The sequence below is a fragment of the Salvelinus sp. IW2-2015 genome, linkage group LG16 (genome assembly GCF_002910315.2).
Source record: "Salvelinus sp. IW2-2015 linkage group LG16, ASM291031v2, whole genome shotgun sequence".
NCBI lineage: Eukaryota > Metazoa > Chordata > Actinopteri > Salmoniformes > Salmonidae > Salvelinus > Salvelinus sp. IW2-2015.
This window is the reverse complement of record NC_036856.1, coordinates 18,651,254-18,673,097: the sequence shown is the minus strand read 5'-3', so window position 1 is coordinate 18,673,097 and position 21,844 is coordinate 18,651,254. Positions and strand designations below refer to the sequence as shown.

General features: G+C 41.8%; 1 protein-coding gene across 3 annotated transcripts; it reads right to left on the bottom strand.

The window, feature by feature from the left end:
• Window positions 1-93: 93 nt before the first annotated feature.
• On the bottom strand, window positions 94-17,876 carry fxr1 (FMR1 autosomal homolog 1). 3 transcript variants are annotated; one of them, XM_024003961.2, is made up of 17 exons: window positions 17,779-17,876; window positions 15,529-15,581; window positions 15,315-15,408; window positions 15,145-15,216; window positions 14,829-14,977; window positions 14,625-14,718; window positions 7,955-8,071; window positions 7,646-7,816; window positions 3,808-3,886; window positions 3,600-3,709; window positions 3,396-3,488; window positions 3,095-3,299; window positions 2,695-2,886; window positions 2,336-2,536; window positions 2,033-2,110; window positions 1,492-1,577; window positions 94-966 (listed from the first exon to the last, which is right to left on the bottom strand). In XM_024003961.2, the coding sequence occupies exons 1-17, from the start codon at window positions 17,845-17,847 to the stop codon at window positions 808-810; spliced, it is 2,022 nt and encodes a 673-aa protein (XP_023859729.1). In that variant the 5' UTR covers window positions 17,848-17,876; the 3' UTR covers window positions 94-807. The 3 variants fall into 3 exon arrangements, with proteins under 3 accessions (XP_023859729.1, XP_023859730.1, XP_023859731.1); XM_024003962.2 differs by having other exon boundaries at window positions 3,396-3,482; XM_024003963.2 differs by lacking the exon at window positions 2,033-2,110 and having other exon boundaries at window positions 3,396-3,482.
• Between the last annotated feature and the right edge of the window lie 3,968 nt (window positions 17,877-21,844).

Below are 21,844 nucleotides of genomic sequence, written 5' to 3'. Positions count from 1 at the left end.
CTCTACATTACTCATGTTCTCAGGACAAAGGTGGTTTTGGATCTAAATGGAAGATCGGGTTTTATTTAAGAACTACCGGCATACAAAACATATTGCACATCAAACCAGAATGAGCATAAAAAAACAGAATTGTAGTTTACCAAACCAACGTCTCTTTCAGTAGTCCAAATTGTCACCTGCATGAAAATACGGTCTTCAGCCAGTGTTAGGAATAACAGCTTTTTAAATACTGTACACTTAATAAACCAAATAAAGCTCCTTCATGAGACCAGTTACTGCCACCATCATTCCAGCCTCTGGTGGGTGCATTCCAGCATACAGGTTCACTACTATGTGGAGTGTCATTCAGGATTTAAAAAAATAATTGACAAGAACATTAACAGACCAGTTTCCAGACTAATGTTATTCTTATGGGAAATAAATTACAATTCAGTGCAAAACTTTCTCTTCCAGACTGCATTTCCTCATATGAAGAAGTGGTTGCATATTAAAATGTAACAAAAAGCAGCTAACTCTCAACAAATATTAGGATAACTGGATTCTTCCTATCTTTGCCATCACTGACAAAACATTTACTACAGCCAGGCAACTAACTATGTTGAATCTATTCTCAAGGCACAACATCAGATCATGTACTTGAAACATACTCTTATGTCTCGGTTCAGTGCTAAATCTCTCTGTGTTCCATGTTGAGGGAACTGAAAAGTGCAGTAGAGAATCTGGAAGTCCATGACTATCTTTGGCAAGCTTGTACAATAACTATTGTAAAAATGTATTACAATTAATGAGTTTGAGTGGATTCGTAGATTAGGAAACCCCGTTCAGGACAGGCTGCTGGTCACCATTCCCTTGGTAAGCGACTTTGGCAACCCGTTCTGTGGAAGCCCTGCCTGGTTCGTCACCTCTGCCGTTGCTTGTATTTGCTTCTGCAGATAGGCTGTGCTCCGCGATACACTCAACCTGCCCCTACCAGACACACAGGTAGAAACAGTTACAGAAGCTTGACCAAAGACATACACTTCACATTCCTGTGTTGATACAATTCTGGGAATTGAAAACCAGCCTGGTCTCTGAACTCATTGGCAGGGTTCCGTACATTACCATGGTTCTTTCTCTGGCCTGGGACCGACCTGTATGTAACAAGTATCTCATAGTAGTAGTGCTGATTTAGGATCAGTTTAACCTTTTAAATCACAATGAGTAATTTATTTTATTTAACCAGGCAAGTCAGTTAAGAACAAATTCATGATGTCAAACCCTAACGACACTGGGCCAATTGTGCGCTGCCCTATGGGACTCCCAGTTAGTCGGTTGTGATACAGCCTGGAATCGAACCAGGGTCTGTAATGACGTCTGTAGCACTGAGAAGCAGCGCCACTCGGGAGCCCCAAGTAAGAACCGGGGGGGTCTGATCCCAGATCCACACTCCTATTGAGACGCTTGATACATACAGGCCCTGAAGTCTGATTTGTAGCATTGTTTTCCACTCACCAGTTCTTTTTTGTTATTTTTCAGTTCCTTTTGGTTAGTCTGTCTGCTTTGTGATTCAGCACGGGATATGTAATCTGCCACAGTAACTGCAAAACAAAGAATGTTAGAACCACTTTTACATTGTTAATTTATTGAACTAGAATTTAATCGGATGTCATCATAGCTAATTAAACAAAAAAAAGACTGAATGCAGTTAAAAATAACTAAAAAGGTAGTCTTAGGAGTGCAAGTGAGAAATACAGGCAACTAGTATTACAGCAAGGAAAACTCAATGAATTTTCACAACCGTCAAACGGTTGTCAACCAGTAGCTGACATGTTAGTGAATTGGAGTGGTAACATTAAAAACAAATGGGTCTTCTTGATGGCATGCCTTTCCTAAGTTTCTCCCTCAGCTCCAGATAGAGAAATTGAAGAGGCTTCCCAGAGCAAGTCGATGGTTACTGGATGAATCACTTTACTGCTAGCGAGGGAAAGTGTTAAGCACACTCAGTCATGCTGGCTTTGGTAAACAAACAAACAGGCCGTTCACCACCGGTTACCTGGTTGCCTTTCCTCTGGTGGGCGGACACTGCGTCTGCTGCTACGGTTACGCCGTTGTGGTTTATCTTTTGAGTCATCTATGTGGGGGAGAATTTGTGCAGAGCCCTCAGTGAGAGTATTGCATAAGGATAGACTTGGGATTGGTGTCAATTTGTGATTCTATCCTTTTTTGGTCTGTCACGGAGGTAATTGCCTCCCATCTTCTGTAACATGAAATTATTGTATATTCTAATGCTTATGAGAGTGTTTGTTGTTGAATCCCATTGGCTCCCAGGGCTTGTTTATTTTACGAAGGGACTTACCAAGGCCATTCTCACTGAGGGAAGTGTTATCCGATTCACTCATGCCATCAATCACTGTTGTGTCCTCATCAGTCCGGCGGCGGCGGGAGCGGCGGCGACGGTTTGTGTTGAGGTTGGAGTCGCTTGCATCAGTGTCGGCCGTCTGGTCTGTCTCTGTGTTGTCAAGCACACTGTATGGGTTGCCATAAGGATCCTTCAGAGCTACAGAGTAAGCAAAATGGCTTAATATTTAATACCTATAGTTTGAGGAACAATTCAAACCTTCATGTGATCATTCATGATAAACATAAGGGATAACAAATTATTTGTCTGATGTCATCAGCATGTGTATGACCCATCAATTGTGTCTGCAGCTGTACCGGTGTTGGGGGCTCCTCTCCCTGCTCCACGGCCCCTAGGCCCTCTACCTCTCCCTGGACCAGCTCTCCTCCTGCTGTCTCTCTGTGGTCGAGTCCCCCTCTCCGGTTCTTCTCCCGCCAGGGACCAGTCACTCAGCTCATCCTTCCGCTCAGAGTCAGTCTCAGAGGCATTGGATTGCTCAGAGTTTGTGCCTGAAAGTCAAACATAGCTTTTTAATACCACATGGCTGATGACTTTTCTATCACATTCTGTTGAGCTATAGCATTATATCCCAATATCAATATTCCCCTCTCTAGACTGTCTTAACTTTCGATTGACCACCTGATAGGTGTGGAAGACTGGCTTGTAATGGGAGAATCTACAAAATGTCTTCAGTATCATTGTAAACATGACACTCACCATAGCCGGAGGTGTAGTTGGGGCCCCTGCGTCCGCGGCCTCTGCCGGTGTAGGAGCGGCTGGTGTGCACGGCGGTAGCAGCCACACTGTCGTCTGTGGTGTAGCCCTTGTCTGCTGGGCGGCCAGATGAAGGCCTGTGGCCCATCCCAATCTGCCTCAGCTGCTCGTCTATCTGCAGTCTCTCCATACGCAGCTGCTCGACTTCCTGCAGTCGACGACAGGCAAACATGTCACGAAAAAAACTCTTCCTACAGCTCTGACTCAAACCATTAGGAATTTGTTACTGTAGATCACTGCTTACGTTCAGGTAGGCAATGTGGTACTCCAGAAGTACCTGGACATTCCCAATATTCTCCTTAGTGCCGACAAATGTAAACGGGACCATTCCCTGTGTCAGCGCATCACAAATAAATTATGTTATTATGGGTGAAGAGTGTTTCTATGACAATATTGATCTCTTCTTCTACTAAGTGAGCTAGAAAGTAGCACAAAACTAAGGGCTTACTTCTTGCCGTGGCTGTGTGCCATCCTTGTCCCCTTCAATCCTAACTCTCACCACTCCAGACTTGTCAACGATCTCCTGAATGACTTTCCCATTCTTGCCAATTACCTTGCCTGAAAAAGCCACAAAGAACTTGTGTGAACTGCCACAAAGAACACACCATCACAGATGTCTTGAATTTTATAATGATCAAATCCATCTCCATACATACCGACCAAGGCCCTGGGGATCTGAACAGAATCTTCAAGAAACTCCAGATAATTCCTTGCCTTCTTAACTGCCTCCTCATTCTTGAAGAATACAAAAGGTTGTTTTTCTTAAAAAGGTCCTGGTGGTAAATACACGTCTATAGTTCACTCACACACACCATCCGTAGTTCACGCGCACACACACACACACACACACACACACACACACGTCCGTAGTTCACACACACACATCAGTAGTTCACACACACACGTCCGTAGTTCACGCGCACACGTCCGTAGTTCACGCGCACACACGTGTCCGTAGTTCGCACGCACACCCGCACGCACACACATCCGTAGTTCATGCGCACACACGTCCGTAGTTCACCCGCACGTCCGTAGTTCACCCGCACGCACACACGCGTCCGTAGTTCGCACACACGCGTCCGTAGTTCACCCGCACGCACACACTCGTCCGTAGTTCACCCGCACGCACACACGCGTCCGTAGTTCACCCGCACGCACATCATACGCGTCCGTAGTTCACCCGCACGCACACACGCGTCCGTAGTTCACCCGCACGCACGCGTCCGCAGTTCACACACATGATACACTTCCATAGTTCACACACGATACACTTCCATAGTTCACACACGTCTATAGTTCACACACATCTATAGTTCACACACATCATACACGTCTATAGTTCTGTCATACAGACTACCGTTCAAAAGGTTTGTGGTCACTTAGAAATAGAGGTCGGCCGATTAATCAGTGCCGATTTCAAGTTTTCATAACAATCGGTAATCGGTATTTTTGGGCGCCGATTTGCCAATTTTAATATACATATTTTTTTTACACCTTTATTTAATCTTTATTTAACTAGGCAAGTCAGTTAAGAACACATTCTTATTTTCAATGACGGCCTAGGAACGTTCTTCTGGGCAGAACGACAGATTTTTAACCTTGTCAGCACGGGGGATTCAATCTTGCTACCTTACAGTTAACTAGTCCAATGCTCTAACACCTGATTACATTGCACTCCACGAGGAGCCTGCCTGTTAGCGAATGCAGTAAGCTAAGGTAAGTTGCTAGCTAGCATTAAATTTATCTTATAAAAAAACAATCAATCAATGACTGTCATTGCTCCAATGTGTACTTAACCATAAACATCAATGCCTTTCTTAAAATCAATACACAAGTATATATTTTTAAACCTGCATATTTAGCTAAAAGAAATCCAGGTTAGCAGGCAATATTAACCAGGTGAAATTGTGTCATTTCTCTTGCGTTCATTGCACGCAGAGTCAGGGTATATGCAACAGTTTGGGCCGCCTGGCTCTTTGCGAAATAATTTGCCAGAACTTTACGTAATTATGACATAACATTGAAGGTTGTGCAATGTAACAGGAATATTTAGACTCATGGATGCCACCCGTTAGATAAAATACGGAACGGAATAAACGTTTTGTTTTCGAGGTGATAGTTTCCGGATTAGTCAAAGGTATATGGTTTAGAGAGAAATAGTCGACGCGTTATAATTCCTGTAATAACTTGCGGCTGAACTTGACAGGGGTTCCTTCGTTATTTTACCGTTCATGTCTTCCATAGAGAATGTCTTGATCTACTTCAAATAAGGTCTGTGTTTCGTGCAGGCTTAAACCGCCTCGACGTTTTGATACCCGTGTAAATCTCACTAGGATAAGGTAACGTTTGTCAACATATTTTCATAAATCCACTCTACAAAAAAGTTTATCTTCGCTTATATTTAGCCAATGTTGATCAGAGACCTTGTCCTATGGATATCTACACAGTTATAAAATTGGCACGGTGATGTAAGCCTACACGAAACACAGACCTTATTTTAAGTGAATCTAAAAATATCCTATGGAATAAATGAAGGAACCGCTTTTCAGATTTTGCTAGAAGGTGTCATGGGAATTATGACTCGCACATTGGTTGTCAATTCTTACCATGCCCATTATTAAAAAAGGATTTCCTGCATATAGAAATTAAAGTTTTTGTTTTCAACATTCATCACAGGTAACTTAAACTCTATTTTTATTCAAACAGTTGAGAGTATTTGTCTCCTAAGCAGACTCTTCAGTATCATTGTCACTTCAGAGCTGTGTGTGTGTATTTATGTATTATATTAAGTTAAAATAAAAGTGTTCATTGTTCATTCAGTATTGTTGCAACAAAAATGTGTGTATGATATACAGTGATCCCTCGCCACTTCGCGGTTCACTTATCGCGGATTCGCTATTTCGCGGATTTTCATAATGCATTTTTTTTTTTTTTTTGTGCATTGTGCTCTGCATTCTGATTCGCTAAAAACTCACTCCCGCTTCTTGTATCAAAACATCTACGAATTGTGCTATCATTTGTCGTCTCGTGCAGTTATGTGTACGTACATAAAACAGCTTGGCAAATTTACATTAAGTTGGCCAGGAAGGAAGGAAGGACTAACGCTTGGTCGCTTAGCAACCATGGTGCGAATGGCCACTGAACTTAAGCGAGTAGCTGAGGAATGGGACCCTTTGATGAGCCGTTCATTACAGTTCTCCAACGTAATCGATGGTGGCAGTCGGTGTTACAAGGATCTTTTTGCAAGAAGAAAAAAGAGCCGACAACAGCTGCCTATCACTATGTTCTTCTCCCGAACAAACACACCTGCACCGCGGGCTTCAGAAGAAGAGAACACTGCAGAGCGCAGTCAGGATGCAGCGGCCCAGTCTGAAGAGCAGTGAAACGGCCTACACGTGAGTCACTGTATTTGTATACATGTAATAGTTGCTAATTGTAAAAAAAAAAAAAAAGTTTTCTATTTCGCGGATTTCACTTATCGCGGGTCATTTTCGGAACGTAACCCCCGCGATAAACGAGGGATTACTGTATATATATATATTTTTTTTTATAAATCGGCCGATTAATCGGTATCGTCTTTTTTTGTCCTCCAATAATCAGTATCGGTATTGAAAAATCATAATCGGTCGACCTCTACTTAGAAATGTCCTTGTTTTTGAAAGAAAAACAATTTTTTCTGTACATTAAAATAACATCAAATTGATCAGAAATACAGTGTAGACAATGTTGTAAATTAATATTGTAGCTGGAAACGGCTGATTTTTTACTGAAATATCTACATAGGCGTACAGAGGCCCATTATCAGCCACCATCACGCCTGTGTTCCAATGGCACATGGTGTTAGCTAATCCAAGTTGATCATTTTAAAAAGGATAATTGATCATTAGAAAACCCTTTTGCAATTATGTTAGCACAGCTGAAAAATGTGTTCCTGATTAAAGAAGCAATAAACTGTCCCAATTTAGACTAGTTAGGTATCTGGATCATCAGCATTTGTGGGTTCGATTACAGACTCAAAATGGCCAGAAACAGAGAACTTTCTTCTGAAACTCGTCAGTCTATTCTTGCTCTAAGAAATTAAGGCTATTCCGTGCGAGAAATTGCCAAGAAACTGAAGATCTCGTACAACGCTGTGTGCTACTCCCTTCACAGAACAGTGCAAATGGTCTCTAACCAGAATAGAAAGAGGAGTGGGAGGCCCGGTGCACAACTGAGCAAGAGGACAAGTACATTAGTTTACATCTAGTTTGAGAAACAGACGCCCCACAAGTCCTCAACTGGCAGCGTCATTAAATAGTACCCGCAAAACACCAGTCTCAACGTCAATAGTGAAGAGGCGACTTTGGGATGCTGGCCTCAAACTAGAGGGGCATTTTTCTTTTTCTTTTCTTTCAAAAACAAGGACATTTCTAAGTGACTCCAAACGTTTGAACGGTAGTGTACATGTCTATAGTTCACTCATAAGGTCTTGAAGCAGCAAAAGCATTAGCACACCTCTCCGTAAATTCTGAACGTCCCGCTCCCCTCATCCAGCTCAATAGCAGTGACTCCAGGCACTTTTCTGGCTTGTTGAATGTTGCTTCCATGGCTTCCAATGGCAAGGCCCATGAGGTCCACCCTGACTGTAAACTCCTCTTGGAAACCAGACGCCAGTTGCTTTGTACTCTTGAGAGGAGATCATTTTGAGTGAAACATCTTGCATTCACAGATGCCATTCATTTGACTATTATCCAATTTAATTCTGTCATGCGCATGAATTCATGTGTTTTTATGCCAGGATGCAATAATGAAAATCGCCCTTACCTCCAGATGTTTAGTGGCCTCCTCATTTCGGGACATGAGCATGAGCTTAGTACGAATGCTCCTCAGGTGCATGTCACTGAGCAAAGACACTCGCTTAACTGTGGCTTCATTTATGGACTGCAAGGAAACAAGAATATAAACGTAAATAAATGGTCAAAACACATTAATTGAAAGGGATTTTTTTTTTTTTTATAGTTACATATCGGGATATTATTTTTGACGATATATTGTATCGTTTTGACAATATCACAATATCATTTTGGCGCTAGTTGGCTGTGCCTGCACCAAAACTCCAGTATTTTCTTTCATAGCTTGTTCTCCATCTTCTTTTTAAATAGGGACCCAATTTGTTTTCAGGACTTATTTCCATAACTGATCCAAACTAGTTCTCTCATCCCTCTGCAGCAGACATACAGTTGAAGTCGGAAGTTTACATACACTTAGGTTGGAGTCATTAAAACTCGTTTTCAACCACTCCACAAACTTCTTGTTAACAAACTATAGTTTTGACAAGTAATTTTTCCAACAATTGTTTACAGACACAGTGAATTTTAAGTGAATTAATCTATCACAATTCCAGTGGGTCATAAGTTTACATACACTAAGTTGACTGTGCCTTTAAACAGCTTGGAAAATTCCAGAAAATGTCATGACTTTAGAAGCTTCTTATAAATGATGTCAATTAGCCTGAGTCAATTGGAGGTGTACCTGTGGATGTATTTCAAGGCCTACCTTCAAACTCAATGCCTCTTTGCTTGACATCATGGGAAAATCAAAAGAAATCAGCCAAGACCTCAGAAAAACAATTGTAGACCTCCACAAGTCTGGTTCATCCTTGGGAGCAATTTCCAAAYGCCTGAAGGTACCACGTTCATATGTACAAACAATAGTACGCAAGTATAAACACCATGGGACCACGCAGCCGTCATACCGTTCAGGTTGGAGACGCGTTCTGTCTCCTAGAGATGAACGTACTTTGGTGCGAAAAGTTTAAATCAATCACAGAACAACAGCAAAGGACCTTGTGAAGATGCTGGAGGAAACAGGTACAAAAGTATCTATATCCACAGTAAAACGAGTCCAATATCGACATATCGCTCAGCAAGGAAGAAGCCACTGCTCCAAAACCGCCATAAAAAGACAGACTATGGTTTGCAACTGCACATGGGAACAAAGATCGTACTTTTTGGAGAAATGTACTCTGGTCTGATGAAACAAAAATAGAACTGTTCGGCCATAATGACCATCGTTATGTTTGGAGGAAAAAGGGGGAGGCTTGCAAGCCAAAGAACACCATCCCAACCATGAAGCGTGGGGGTGCTTTGCTGCAGGAGGGACTGGTGCACTTCACAAAATAGATGGCTTCATGAGGGAGGAAAATGCTACTCACTGGACCCTATGATCACTCGGCTACACATGCCTCTCCCTAATGTCAATATGCCTTGTCTATTGCTGTTTTGGTTAGTAATCCGTCTTATTTCACTGTAGAGCCTCCAGCCCTGCTTAATATGCCTTAGCTAGCCCTTATGGTCCACCCCCACATGCGTTGACCGCACCTGGCTTAAATGGTGCCTCTAGAGACAAAACCTCTCATCGTCACTCAATACCTAGGCTTACTTCCACTGTACTCACATCCTACCATACCCTTGTCTGTACATCATGCCTTGAATCTATTCTTCTGCGCCCAGAAACCTGCTCCTTTTACTCTCTGTTCCGAACGCACTAGATGACCAGTTCTTTTAGCCTTTAGCCGTACTCTTATCCTACTCCTCCTTTGTTCCTCTGGTGATGTAGAGGTTAACCCAGGCCCTGCAGCCCCCARCATCACTMCCATTCCCCAGGCGMTCTCATTTGTTGACTTCTGTAACTGYAAAAGSCTTGGTTTCATGCATGTTAACATTAGAAGCCTCCTCCCTAAGTTTGTTTTATTCACTGCTTTAGCACACTCCGCCAACCCGGATGTCCTAGCCGTGTCTGAATCCTGGCTTAGGAAGGCCACCAAAATTCCAGAAATATCCATCCTTAACAATAACATTTTCCGACAAGACAGAACTGCCAAAAGGGGCGGAGTTGCAATCTTCTGCAGAGATAGCCTGCAGAGTTCTGTCATACTATCAAGGTCTGTGCCCAAACAATTCGAGCTTCTACTTTTAAAAATCCACCTTTCCAGAAACAAGTATGTCACCGTTGCCGCTTGTTATAGACCCCCCTCGGTCCCCAGTTGTGCCCTGGACACCATATGTGAATTGATCACCCCTCCATCAATCTTCAGAGTTTGTACTGTTAGGTGACCTAAACTGGGACATGCTTAACTTCATTGGGATAGGGGGCAGTATTTTCACGTCCGGATGAAAAGCGTGCCCAAAGTAAACTGCCTGTTTCTCAGGCCCAGAAGCTAGGATATGCATATAATTGGTAGATTTAGATAGAAACTTTTGTGTTTTCTAAAACTGTTAAAATTATGTCTGTGAGTATAACAGAACTTATTTGTCAGGCGAAACCCCGAGGACAAACCATCCAGAATTTTTTTGTTGTTGAAGTCACTGTGTTTTCAATTGTTTTTCTATGGGAAACTATATTTATGATGAACCTGGTTGCAGTTCCTATGGCTTCCACTAGATGTCAACAGTCTTTAGAAATTGGTTGATGTTTTTCTTTTGAGAAATGAAGAAGTAGGGCTGTTCATTGTGAGTGTCAAGCCAAGTGGACTGTGTGGCAAGCGTAAACGGTAGCTCGCTCCACGTTGTTTTTATCCGCTATTGAACACAGTATATTCCGTCTTAAATTTGATAGATTATTTACGTTTTAGGATATCTAAGGTTGGATTAGGAAAGTTGTTTGAAATGTTTGGACCAAGTTTACAGGTATTAGATACTTTGTAGGCGAGTTGGAACCGGTGTATTTCTGAATCAAACGCGCCAAATAAATTGACATTTTGGGGATATAAAATAATTAATTTATCGAACAAAAGGACCATTTGTGATGTTTCTAGGACATTTTGGATCGCCAACAGACGAAGATCTTCAAAGGTAAGGCATGAATTATATAGTTATTTCTGACTTTTGTGTCGCACCTGCCTGGTTGAAATATGTTTTTCATGTGTTGGTATGCGGGGCGCTGTCCTCAGATAATCGCATGGTTTGCTTTCGCCGTAAAGCCTTTTTGAAATCTGACACGGTGGCTGGATTAACTTCTCTAGGGTAGGGGGGAGCATTCGGAATTTTGGATGAACTGCCTGCTTCTCGGGCCCATTAGATATGATATGCATATAACTGGTAGATTTGGATAGAAAACACTCGAAAGTTTCCAAAACTGTTAAAATAGTGTCTGAGTATAACAGAACTGATTTGGCGAAAACCTGAGAAAAATCCATTCAGGAAGTAGGATTTCTTTTGGTTTTGTAGTTTTCTATTCAATGCCACTACAGTATCCATTGACTTAGGACTCAAATTGCAGTTCCTATGCCTTCCACTAGATGGCAACAGTCTTTAGAAATTGTTTCAGGCTTGTATTCTGAAAAATTAGGGAGTAAGAGCAGTCTGAATGAGTGGACCCTGCCGTGTCACAGAGCTTTTTCATGCGCACGACCGAGAGACTGCCTTTCATGTTTACCTTTTATATTGACGACGTTATTGTCCGGTTGAAATATTATCGATTATTTAGGCTAAAAACAACCTGAGGATTGAATATAAACATCGTTTGACATGTTTCTATGAACCTTACAGATACAATTTTGATTTTTTTGTCTGCGGATTACTGAAGAAAACGCGTGAACAAAACTGAGGTTTTTGGATATAAAGAGAGACTTTATCGAACAAAAGGAACATTTATTGAGTAAATGAATTTCTTCTGAGTGCAATTATATGAAGACCATCAAAGGTAGGGGATTAATTTTATCTCTCTTTCTGACTTGTGTAACTCTTCTACTTGGCTGGTTACTGTTTGTAATGATTTGTCTGCTGGGCTATGTTCTCAAATAATTGTAAGGTATGCTTTCGCCGTAAAGCATTTTTAAAATCTGACACCGTGGTTGGATTCACAAGAAGTTCATCTTTAAACCTATGTAAAATATGTTTTGTTTTCTGAATTTCTATAATGAGTATTTCTGTATTTGAATTTGGCGCCCTGCAGTTTTACTGGCTGTTGAAGAGGTGATCCAAAAGAAGTTAAGCTGTGGCCAATGGGAGTTGACCTGGTTAACGGGAGGTCTGGGAAAGGAAAAAATTAGAGGGAGAGACGTTGAGAAAAGGATGGATTTTTACATTAGGACCGTTGGTGAAGAAAATTAAAAGAAGACAACAAAACTAGAACAAAAACCCATACCTACTAAGACATGAAGGGAAATACCGATTTTATTTTATAAGAGAGTTATAATTTTGTTAAGACTTAGTAAAGACTGAAGCTACCGTCTCATCGTGGAGGTATTTGCCAGCCTTGAGGTTAGCCTAGCATCGTGTAACACCGAGAGAGAATTGCTTGGGAAAGCTTAACGAGTTCATGTTCCCATGGGATATCGGTTACGGCTAAGGAGTACTGTCTGCATTGATAGCGGTGCTTGCTGTGGATCTTGTGAGGAAACCTGCAAGGAACTGCCATACTTCGCTGAAGGAATATCTACAAGTAGTGAGTAACCACAACGTGAGGTGTTTCTGGACTTTATGTTTTTTTTTAGATCCAACGCACGCCAACGGGTTATTAAGCAAGCTTTAAGTAATTTGGACATGGGTTGTGCACGACTCATTGGGGTTTATTTTTATTTCTTTTTATTTTGTGCTATGAAAATGTAATACACATATTGAACCTTATATATGTTGCCTTGGTGGAGTCATTTACTGTTTCAATTTAATGCATGGGATAGCCTATCCTGATACAATAACAGAAACCTATAATCATTTAATCTGAAGTTAATACCCTATTGTCATCACCCTAGACAGTTTACAATATGAATTATTATTGGAGATGTCCTTCTCACCTAACATACCATGCTGTTGAGATACTCTAAGTAAGTTAATATCGTGAGAGTCAAATTTGAGCCTGGTGAGAGGGTTACAACTGTAAACTCTACTTCCAGACTCACATTAAGCATCTCCAATCCAAAATTAAATCTAGAATTGGCTTCCTATTTTGCAACAAAGCCTCTTTCACTCATGCCGCCAAACATACCCTCGTAAAACTGACAATCCTACCGAACCTTGACTTCGGCGATGTCATTTACAAAACAGCCCCCAACACTCTGCTCGGCAAAATGGATGTAGTCTATCACAGTGCCATCCGTTTTATCACCAAAGCCACATATACTACCCCCACTGCGACCTGTATGCTCTCGTTGGCTGGCCCTCACTACATATCCGTCGCCAAACCCAGCAGGTATATTGCACTGGTCATCCCCAAAGCCAACACTCCCTTTGGCCGCCTTTTCTTCCAGTTCTCTGCTGCCAATGACTGGAACAAATTGCAAAAATCTCTGAAGCTGGAGTCTTATATCTCCCTCTCTTACTTTAAGCATCAGCTGTCTGAGCAGCTTACCGATCACTGTACCTGTACACAGCCAATCTCTAAATAGCACACCCGACTATCTCCTCCCCATATTATTACTTACCCTCTTGCTCCCCAGTATCTCTACTTGCACATCATCATCTGCACATCTATCACTCCTGTATTAATGCTAAAGTGTAATTATTTTTTCGCTTCTAGGGAGTATTTATTGCCTACCTCCCTACTCTTCTACATTTGCACACACTGTACATAGATTTTTCTTTTGTGTTATTGACTGTACGTTTGTTTATGTATAACTCTGTGTTGTTTTTGTCGCACAGCTTTGCTTTATCTAGGCTAGGTCGCAGTTGTAAATGAGAACTTGTTCTCAACTGGCCTACCTGGTTAAATAAAAAAATATAAAAGGGTCTTCCTAATGGACAATGACCCCAAACATACATACAAAGTTGTGGCAAAATGGCTTAAGGACAACAAAGTCAAGGTATTGGAGTGGCCATCACAAAGCCCTGACCTCAACCCTATAGAAAATGTGTGGGCAGAACTGAAAAAGCATGTGCGAGCAAGGAGGCCACACCTGACTCAGTTACACCAGCTCTGTCAGGAGGAATAGGCCAAAATTCACCCAACTTATTGTGGGAAGCTTGTGGAAGGTTACCCGAAACATTTAACACAAATTAAACAATTTAAAGGCAATGCTACCAAATACTAGTTGAGTGTATGTAAACTTCTGACCCACTGGGAATGTGATGAAAGAAATAAAAGCTGAAATAATTAATTCTCTCCACTATTATTCTGACATTTCACATTATTCTGACAAGTGACATTTCACTTAAAATAAAGTGGTGATCCTAACTGACCTAAGACAGGGAATTCTTACTAGGATTAAATGTCAGGAATTGTGAAAAACTGAGTTGAAATGTATTTGGCTAAGGTGTATGTAAACTTCCGACTTCAACTGTACAGTGAGCAATATGTTTGGAGCATCAAATCGCAATAAAATCACAGTATCGAAATGCATATAGAATTGTGAGAATCCCAATACATATCGTATCGGCACCTAAGTATCATGATATCATATCGTGAGGTCCCTGGCAATTCCCAGCCCTATTTCATTGGTATACTCAAATCTGCTGGAACTGAAGAAAGAGTGTCAGAAAGATGTATACATACTTACCAGTACAACCAAGCTACTTGTTTCTGTACAGTAGACAATCCGACAAGCTCCCACTGCCTTTTTGAAATCTTTATGCGCTTGTTCACTTTCGCACCTGAAGTAGAAGGAACTATAATCAGATTCTAAATTATAATGCATGTAAATAACATCCAACAAAAAACCAGTCTATCACAATCAGAAACTACTTTTAAACAAGGTACATACGCTGCTTTCAGATCATCAGGAACTGGGACTGTGCACTTGAAGAAGGAGCTCTTTGACACCGCCTTGTTGATATTTACAGGCCGAAGACGTTCAAATGTGACTATTTCATTGTATGTGGCATCACAGGCAGCATACTCGATCACATAGAACTACATAGTAAACACAATACAGGTTACATATTGACTTGCATGAAAGTGACAAACATAACAGGATGAGGAAACCAGAGGACAAACATCAAATAAACATCTCCTTGATGAAACCACTCTCAAATTACATTGTGGGACCAGTGAAATTGTAACCACAGTTAACTACTCACATCTCCCTTCATCATGCGCACTTTGGCAAGCCACCAGCCACATGGCTCCTGCTCATTGGCCCGGGAGAAGATCTGGTACAGAGAGAAACAAGGGGAGATAATTCAAAATAAGACATCCTAAGGAAACTGTGTCTGTTAAATTTCTATGAAGATAGAGAGCCAGTTCTCACCTCCACCTCTTCTCCCTCCCCGATGTCCTGTTTACCATCAGCTGGAGGTGGCATCCGAACATCACTAAAGGGAACTTGTCTCTCTGGTTGCCAACTTTATTAACAACAAGCATTTAGATCAGTATCAAAGTTATGCCCAAACTAATACCACTATCACTCCAACATAGATATGACAAACTACAACCCGACAAGAACTGATGAATACCACACTTACTTGTTCTCAAAGGCAATAGCGAGTGAATCGTCATGGACATCTTTGACAAATCCCTAGAGAAAGGACAGCAGTACTTTAAATTCAGAAGTGCTCCCCTAGCCCTAGATTATATATACAGTGCCGTAAAAAAGTATTTGCCCCCTTTCTAATTTGATCTACTTTTGCATATTTTGATACTGAATGTTTTCAGATCTTTTCAGAACCAAAACAGCCGTCCAAAAAGGTATACTTTTGACTCATCTGTCCATAGAACATTCTTCCAAGAGTCTTGATGATAATCCAGGTGCTTTTTTGGCAAACTTCAGTAATTTTTGGGGATGAGATGGGTCCCATTATGCCTGGTGAAAATCAAATACTATATTCCACAGGAAGAACCTAATACCAAAGGTCAAGCATTGTGGTGATAGTGTGATGGTTTGGGGATGCTTTGCTGCCTCCGGACCTGGATGATTTGCCTTAATAAAAGGAACCATGAATTCTGCTCTGTATCAGAATTTTACAGGAGAACGTCAGGCCATCCATCTGTGAGATGAAGCGCAGCTGGGTCATGCAACAACACAATGATCCAAAACACACAATCAAATCTACATGAAATTGGCTAAAAAGCAATACATTGGAATGGCCTAGTCAAAGTCCAGACCTAATCCCAATTGAGATGTGGCAGGATTTGAAACAAGCAGTTCATGCTTGAAAACCCACAAATATCACCGAGTTAAAGCAGTTCTGCATGCAAGAGTGGGCCACAATTCCTCTACAGCGATGTGAGAGACTGATCAACAACTACAGGAAGCATTTGGTTGCAATCATTGCAGCTAAAGGTGGCACAACCAATTACTGAGTGTAAGGGGGCAACTACTTTTTCACACAGGGGAATTGGGTGTTGCACAACTTTGTTAATTACATTTATTTTACCTTTGTTTAACTAGGCAAGTCAGTTAAGAACAAATTCTTATTTTCAATGACGGCCTAGGAACAGTGGGTTAACTGCCTTGTTCAGGGGCAGAAAGACAGATTTGTACCTTGTCAGCTGGAGGATTCGAACTTGCAACCTTTCGGTTACTAGCCCAATGCTTTAACCACTAGACTACCCTGTATCAATTTGTTGTGTTATTTGTAAACTCAGGTTCCCTTGATCTAATATTAGGTTTTGGTTGAAGATCTGATTACATACAGTATAAAAATACGCAAAAACCAAAAAATTAGAAAGGGGGCAAATACTTTTCACAGCACTGTAGCTTGTTGGCTTAGCTAGGGTATGTTTAGGTCTATTCTAGTCAAGAACTCAATCAGTTTCAAGAATTCAAGAGCTCGACCAGGGCACTGTGATATCCCTTCACTATGTGGATCTTTGATTCAGTGAATACAAAAATAGACCTGGTGCCTAAAGTATCTGCTGAATCTGACGACAGCTGAGCTGAGGACAGAGCAGCTGACACGGCATAGATCAGTGGGCCTGAGACTGGGCATTCATGGAATAACTTCAGGATAATGTGTTGTTCACATATCCAACTTCCTGCAATAGTCTAACAACATCCACAACGAGTGCAAACATTTTCACCGAATGTATGTTCTTAAACGGGCAAGTCCCTCTATACACAACATTTCAGCTAGCTATAAGTTTCCATATTCAGACTTCAATGAGGAGCAAATGAAAACAGTGAGCTGGCTATGATTAAAATATGAATTTAACAAACGTTTTACTTTAAAATTGTTTTATGATTAACACATATGGTTAGCACATACACTTTTAGATAGTCTAGCAGGTCATAAAGTTACCCATATCAATTCTGATTCAAGACGAGCAAAGTCAAAAGAGCAATCGAACCCGTTAGTTCAGCTAGCCAAGTTAACTAGCTAGTACCTAGCTAGCTGGTTGATGCTAACAATAGACAACCCGCCTGACTAGCTGTTCATTAAGTTAGAAACATTCCTCAGCGTTTTCGTCCAAGAAAACGTTACATGATTACGATATTAGTTAAGACAAACAGGACGTGAATAAACGTTGTTGCTACAACAAAAAAAGACAAGAGGCCAAATAGCTATAATATTTGGCCATCAAGATAGCGTATCTAGCTAACGTTTCGTAATAGCTAGCTAACTACCAACGTCAGACATGTTGAAAACACATATCTAGCTTCGTGTATGTAGCTAGCTTACGTTTGTTGACAATAGTTGGGGAACAGATGTGTGAGTCATGTTATATAAAACATGATTATGGTCAGTTTACATGAATGTTAAGAATTGATTTACCTTGTAATATGCTCCGTTGGAGCCACGGACCTCCACCGTCAGTTCCTCCATGTTGGGCATGCAATGCATGCCGGGGAGGAGTTCTAGAAGTTTACAAATGGTACAGGTCTAGAAGTGCACTTGCAAATTGATAGGCCAAATTCAATGTGCACATAATCCATACTCCAGGAATACAACATTGCTGTCCATAACATAGGCCTACATTTAACAGATTTAGTTAGCTAAATGAAAACATGGGGTAAATAATGTGACACTTCACAGTGTTGCACAACATATAATCTATGATTTAGGTTGGCTACATTGTAAAATGGGGAAATCAAAAAGGCCTATCATTGATTTTTGCACACTGTAAATCACCTGAGCGAGTGCATTTTAGAAATATGGCAAATATCAACAAGCAACTTGACAGAGCTTGAAGAATCTTTCAAAGAATAATGTGCAAATATTGTACAATACAGGTGTGCAAAGCTCTTAGAGATTTACCCAGAATGACTCACAGCTGTAATAGCTGCCCAGGGTGATTCTAACATGTATTGACTCAGGGGTGTGAATACGCATGTAAATGAGATACAGTCTATTTATTTATTACATTTTCAACATTTCTAAAAACATCTTTTCACTTTGTCATTATGGGGTATTGTGCGTAGATGGGTGACAAGAAAATCGATTTGCTGGTTTTAAGCATTAAACTTTCAAATAGCTCTTTGTTGACTGTTGCTGGTTGTTATCGTCCCCAATCAGCACCCTAAATGCCCTAAGCTCTCTCCTGGCCCCTTACACTAAATCTGTATTTGTCCTGCTACGTGACCTAAATTGGGACATGCATAAACCACCTGACCAAGTCCTAAAGCAATGGGACTCCCTAAATCTCACTCAGATTATTACCAATCACACAAGGTATGACTCATAACACCCAGAAAAGGCTACTCTCCTTGATGTTAGCCTCACAAACAGTCCTGATAGGTATCAATCTGGTGTTTTCTGTAATGACCTTAGTGATCACTGTTTAACAGCCTGTGTTCGCAATGGCTGCTCAGTGAAACGACCTGTCCTGATTTGTCACGCTTGCTAAAAAACTTTAATGAGCAAGCCTTCCTTCATGAACTGGCCTCTGTAAATTGGTATAGAATCAGCTTGATCCCCTCTGTCGAAGACGCTTGGACCTTATTTTTTTATATTTTCAGTGGTATTGTAAACAAACACTCCCCCATAAAGAAAATGAGAATTAAAAACAGGTTCAGCCCCTGGTTCAACCGTGATCTGGCAAAGTTACTCCACCTCAAGAATTCCACTTGGCGAAAGGCTCGGCACACGCATACTCAGGCTAACTGGCTCTCGTTCAGGCAAATGGAAAAATAAGTGCACTCAGGCTATCCGGAAGGCCAAAGTTAGTTACTTTAAGAGGTAGTTCTCTCTCTCTGTGGGTCTAACCCCAAGAAGTTCTGGAAAACGGTTAAAGACCTGGAGAAGAAACCCTCCTTCTCACAGCTGCCCATGTTCCTTAATGTTGATTATGTGGTTGTTACTGACAAGGAGCACATGGCTGAGCTCTTTAGTCACCACTTCATTAAGTTAGGATTCCTATTTGACTCAGCCATGCCTCCTTGCCCATCCAACATTTCCTCATCTCCTACCCCTCCTAATGCGACTAGCCCCGATGCTCCTCCCTCTTTTCCCCCTACCGCGCTACAAAGTTTCTCCCCGCAGGCGGTCACTGAGTCCGAAGTGCTAAAGGAGCTCCTTAAACTTGACCCCAAAAAACCATCTGGGTCTGATGGTTTTAGACCCTTTCTACTTTAAGGTTGCTGCCGCCTTCATCGCCAAGCCGATCTCTGACATTTTTAACCTGTCTCTCCTCTCTGGGGAGGTTCCCATTGCTTGGAAGGCAGCCACGGTTCCTCCTTTATTTAAAGGGGTTGATCAAGCTGGTCCTAACTGTTATAGGCAAATTTCTATTTTGCCCTGTTTATCAAAAGTGTTGGAAAAACTTGTCAGTAATCAACTGACCGGCTTTCTTGATGTCTATAGTATTCTCTCTGGTATGCAATCTGGTTCCGCTCAGGTTATGAATGTGTCACTGCAACTTTAAAGGTCCTAAATGATGTCTCTATTGCCTTTGATTCTAAGCAATGTTGTGCTGCTATTTTTATTGACTTGGCAAAAGCCTTTGATACGGTAGACAATTCTTTGAGGGGTCTTTGGCTGGTTTTCTAATTACCTCTCTCAAAGAGTGCAAATCAAATTTCAAATCAAATTTATTTATATAGCCCTTCGTACATCAGCTGATATCTCAAAGTGCTGTACAGAAACCCAGCCTAAAACCCCAAACAGCAAGCAATGCCGGTGTAGAAGCACGGTGGCTAGGAAAAACTCCCTAGAAAGGCCAAAACCTAGGAAGAAACCTAGAGAGGAACCAGGCTATGAGGGGGGGCCAGTCCTCTCTGGCTGTGCCGGGTGGAGATTATAACAGAACATGGCCAAGATGTTCAAATGTTCAAAGTTGCATAAATGACAGCATGTCAAATAATAATAATCACAGTAGTTGTCGAGGGTGCAGCACCTCAGGAGTAAATGTCAGTTGGCTTTTCATAGCCGATCATTAAGAGTATCTCTACCGCTCCTGCGGTCTCTAGAGAGTTAAAAACAGCAGGTCTGGACAGTAGCACGTCCGGTGAACAGGTCAGGTTCCATACCGCAGGAGAAACAGTTGAAACTGGAGCAGCAGCACGGCCAGGTGGACTGGGGACAGCAAGGAGTCATCATGTCAGTCGTCCTGAACATGGTCCTAGGGCTCAGGTCCTCCGAGAGAGAGAGAAAAAAGAGAGAAAGAGATTTAGAGAGAGCATAGTTAAATTCACACAGGACACCGGATAAGACAGGAGAAGTACTCCAGATATAACAAACTGACCCTAGCCCCCGACACATAAACTAATGCAGCATAAATATAGGAGCTGAGACAGGAGGGTCAGGAGACACTGTGACCCATCCGATAGATACCCCGGACAGGGCCAAACAGGAAAGATATAACCCCACCCACTTTGCCAAAGCACAGCCCCCCACCACTAGAGGGATATCTTCAACCATCAACTTACCATCCTGGCAGCAAGGCCGAGTATAGCCCACAAAGATCTCCGCCACGGCACAACCCAAGGGGGCGCCAACCCAGACAGGAAGATCACGTCAGTGACTCAACCCACTCAAGTGACGCACCCCTCCTAGGGACGGCATTAAAGAGCACCAGTAAGCCAGTGACTCAGCCCCTGTAATAGGGTTAGAGGCAGAGAATCCCAGTGGAGAGAGGGGAACCAGCCAGGCAGAGACAGCAAGGGCGGTTCGTTGCTCCAGAGCCTTTCCGTTCACCTTCACACTCCTGGGCCAGACAACACTCAATCATATGACCCACTGAAGAGATGAGTCTTCAATAAAGACTTAAAGGTTGAGACTGAGTCTGCGTCTCTCACATGGGTAGGCAGACCATTCCATAAAAATGCAGATCTATAGGAGAAAGCCCTGCCTCCAGCTGTTTGCTTAGAAATTCTAGGGACAATTAGGAGGCCTGCGTCTTGTGACCATAGCGTACGTGTAGGTATGTACGGCAGGACCAACTTGGAAAGATAGGTAGGAGCAAGTCCATGTAACGCTTTGTAGGTTAACAGTAAAACCTTGAAATCAGCCCTTGCCTTAACAGGAAGCCAGTGTAGCACTGGAGTAATATGATCAAATTTGTAGGTTCTAGTCAGGATTCTAGCAGCCGTATTTAGCACTAACTGAAGTTTATTTGGTGCTTTATCCGGGTACCTGGAAAGTAGAGCATTGCAGTAGTCTAACCTAGAAGTAACAAAAGCATGGATACATTTTTCTGCATCATTTTTGGACAGAAAATGTCTGATTTTTGCAATGTTACGTAGATGGAAAAAAGCTGTCCTTGAAACAGTCTTGATATGTTCGTCAAAAGAGAGATCAGGGTCCAGAGTAACGCCGAGGTCCTTCACAGTTTTATTTGAGACGACGTTACAACCATCAAGATTAATTGTCAGATTTAACAGAAAGATCTCTTTGTTTCTTG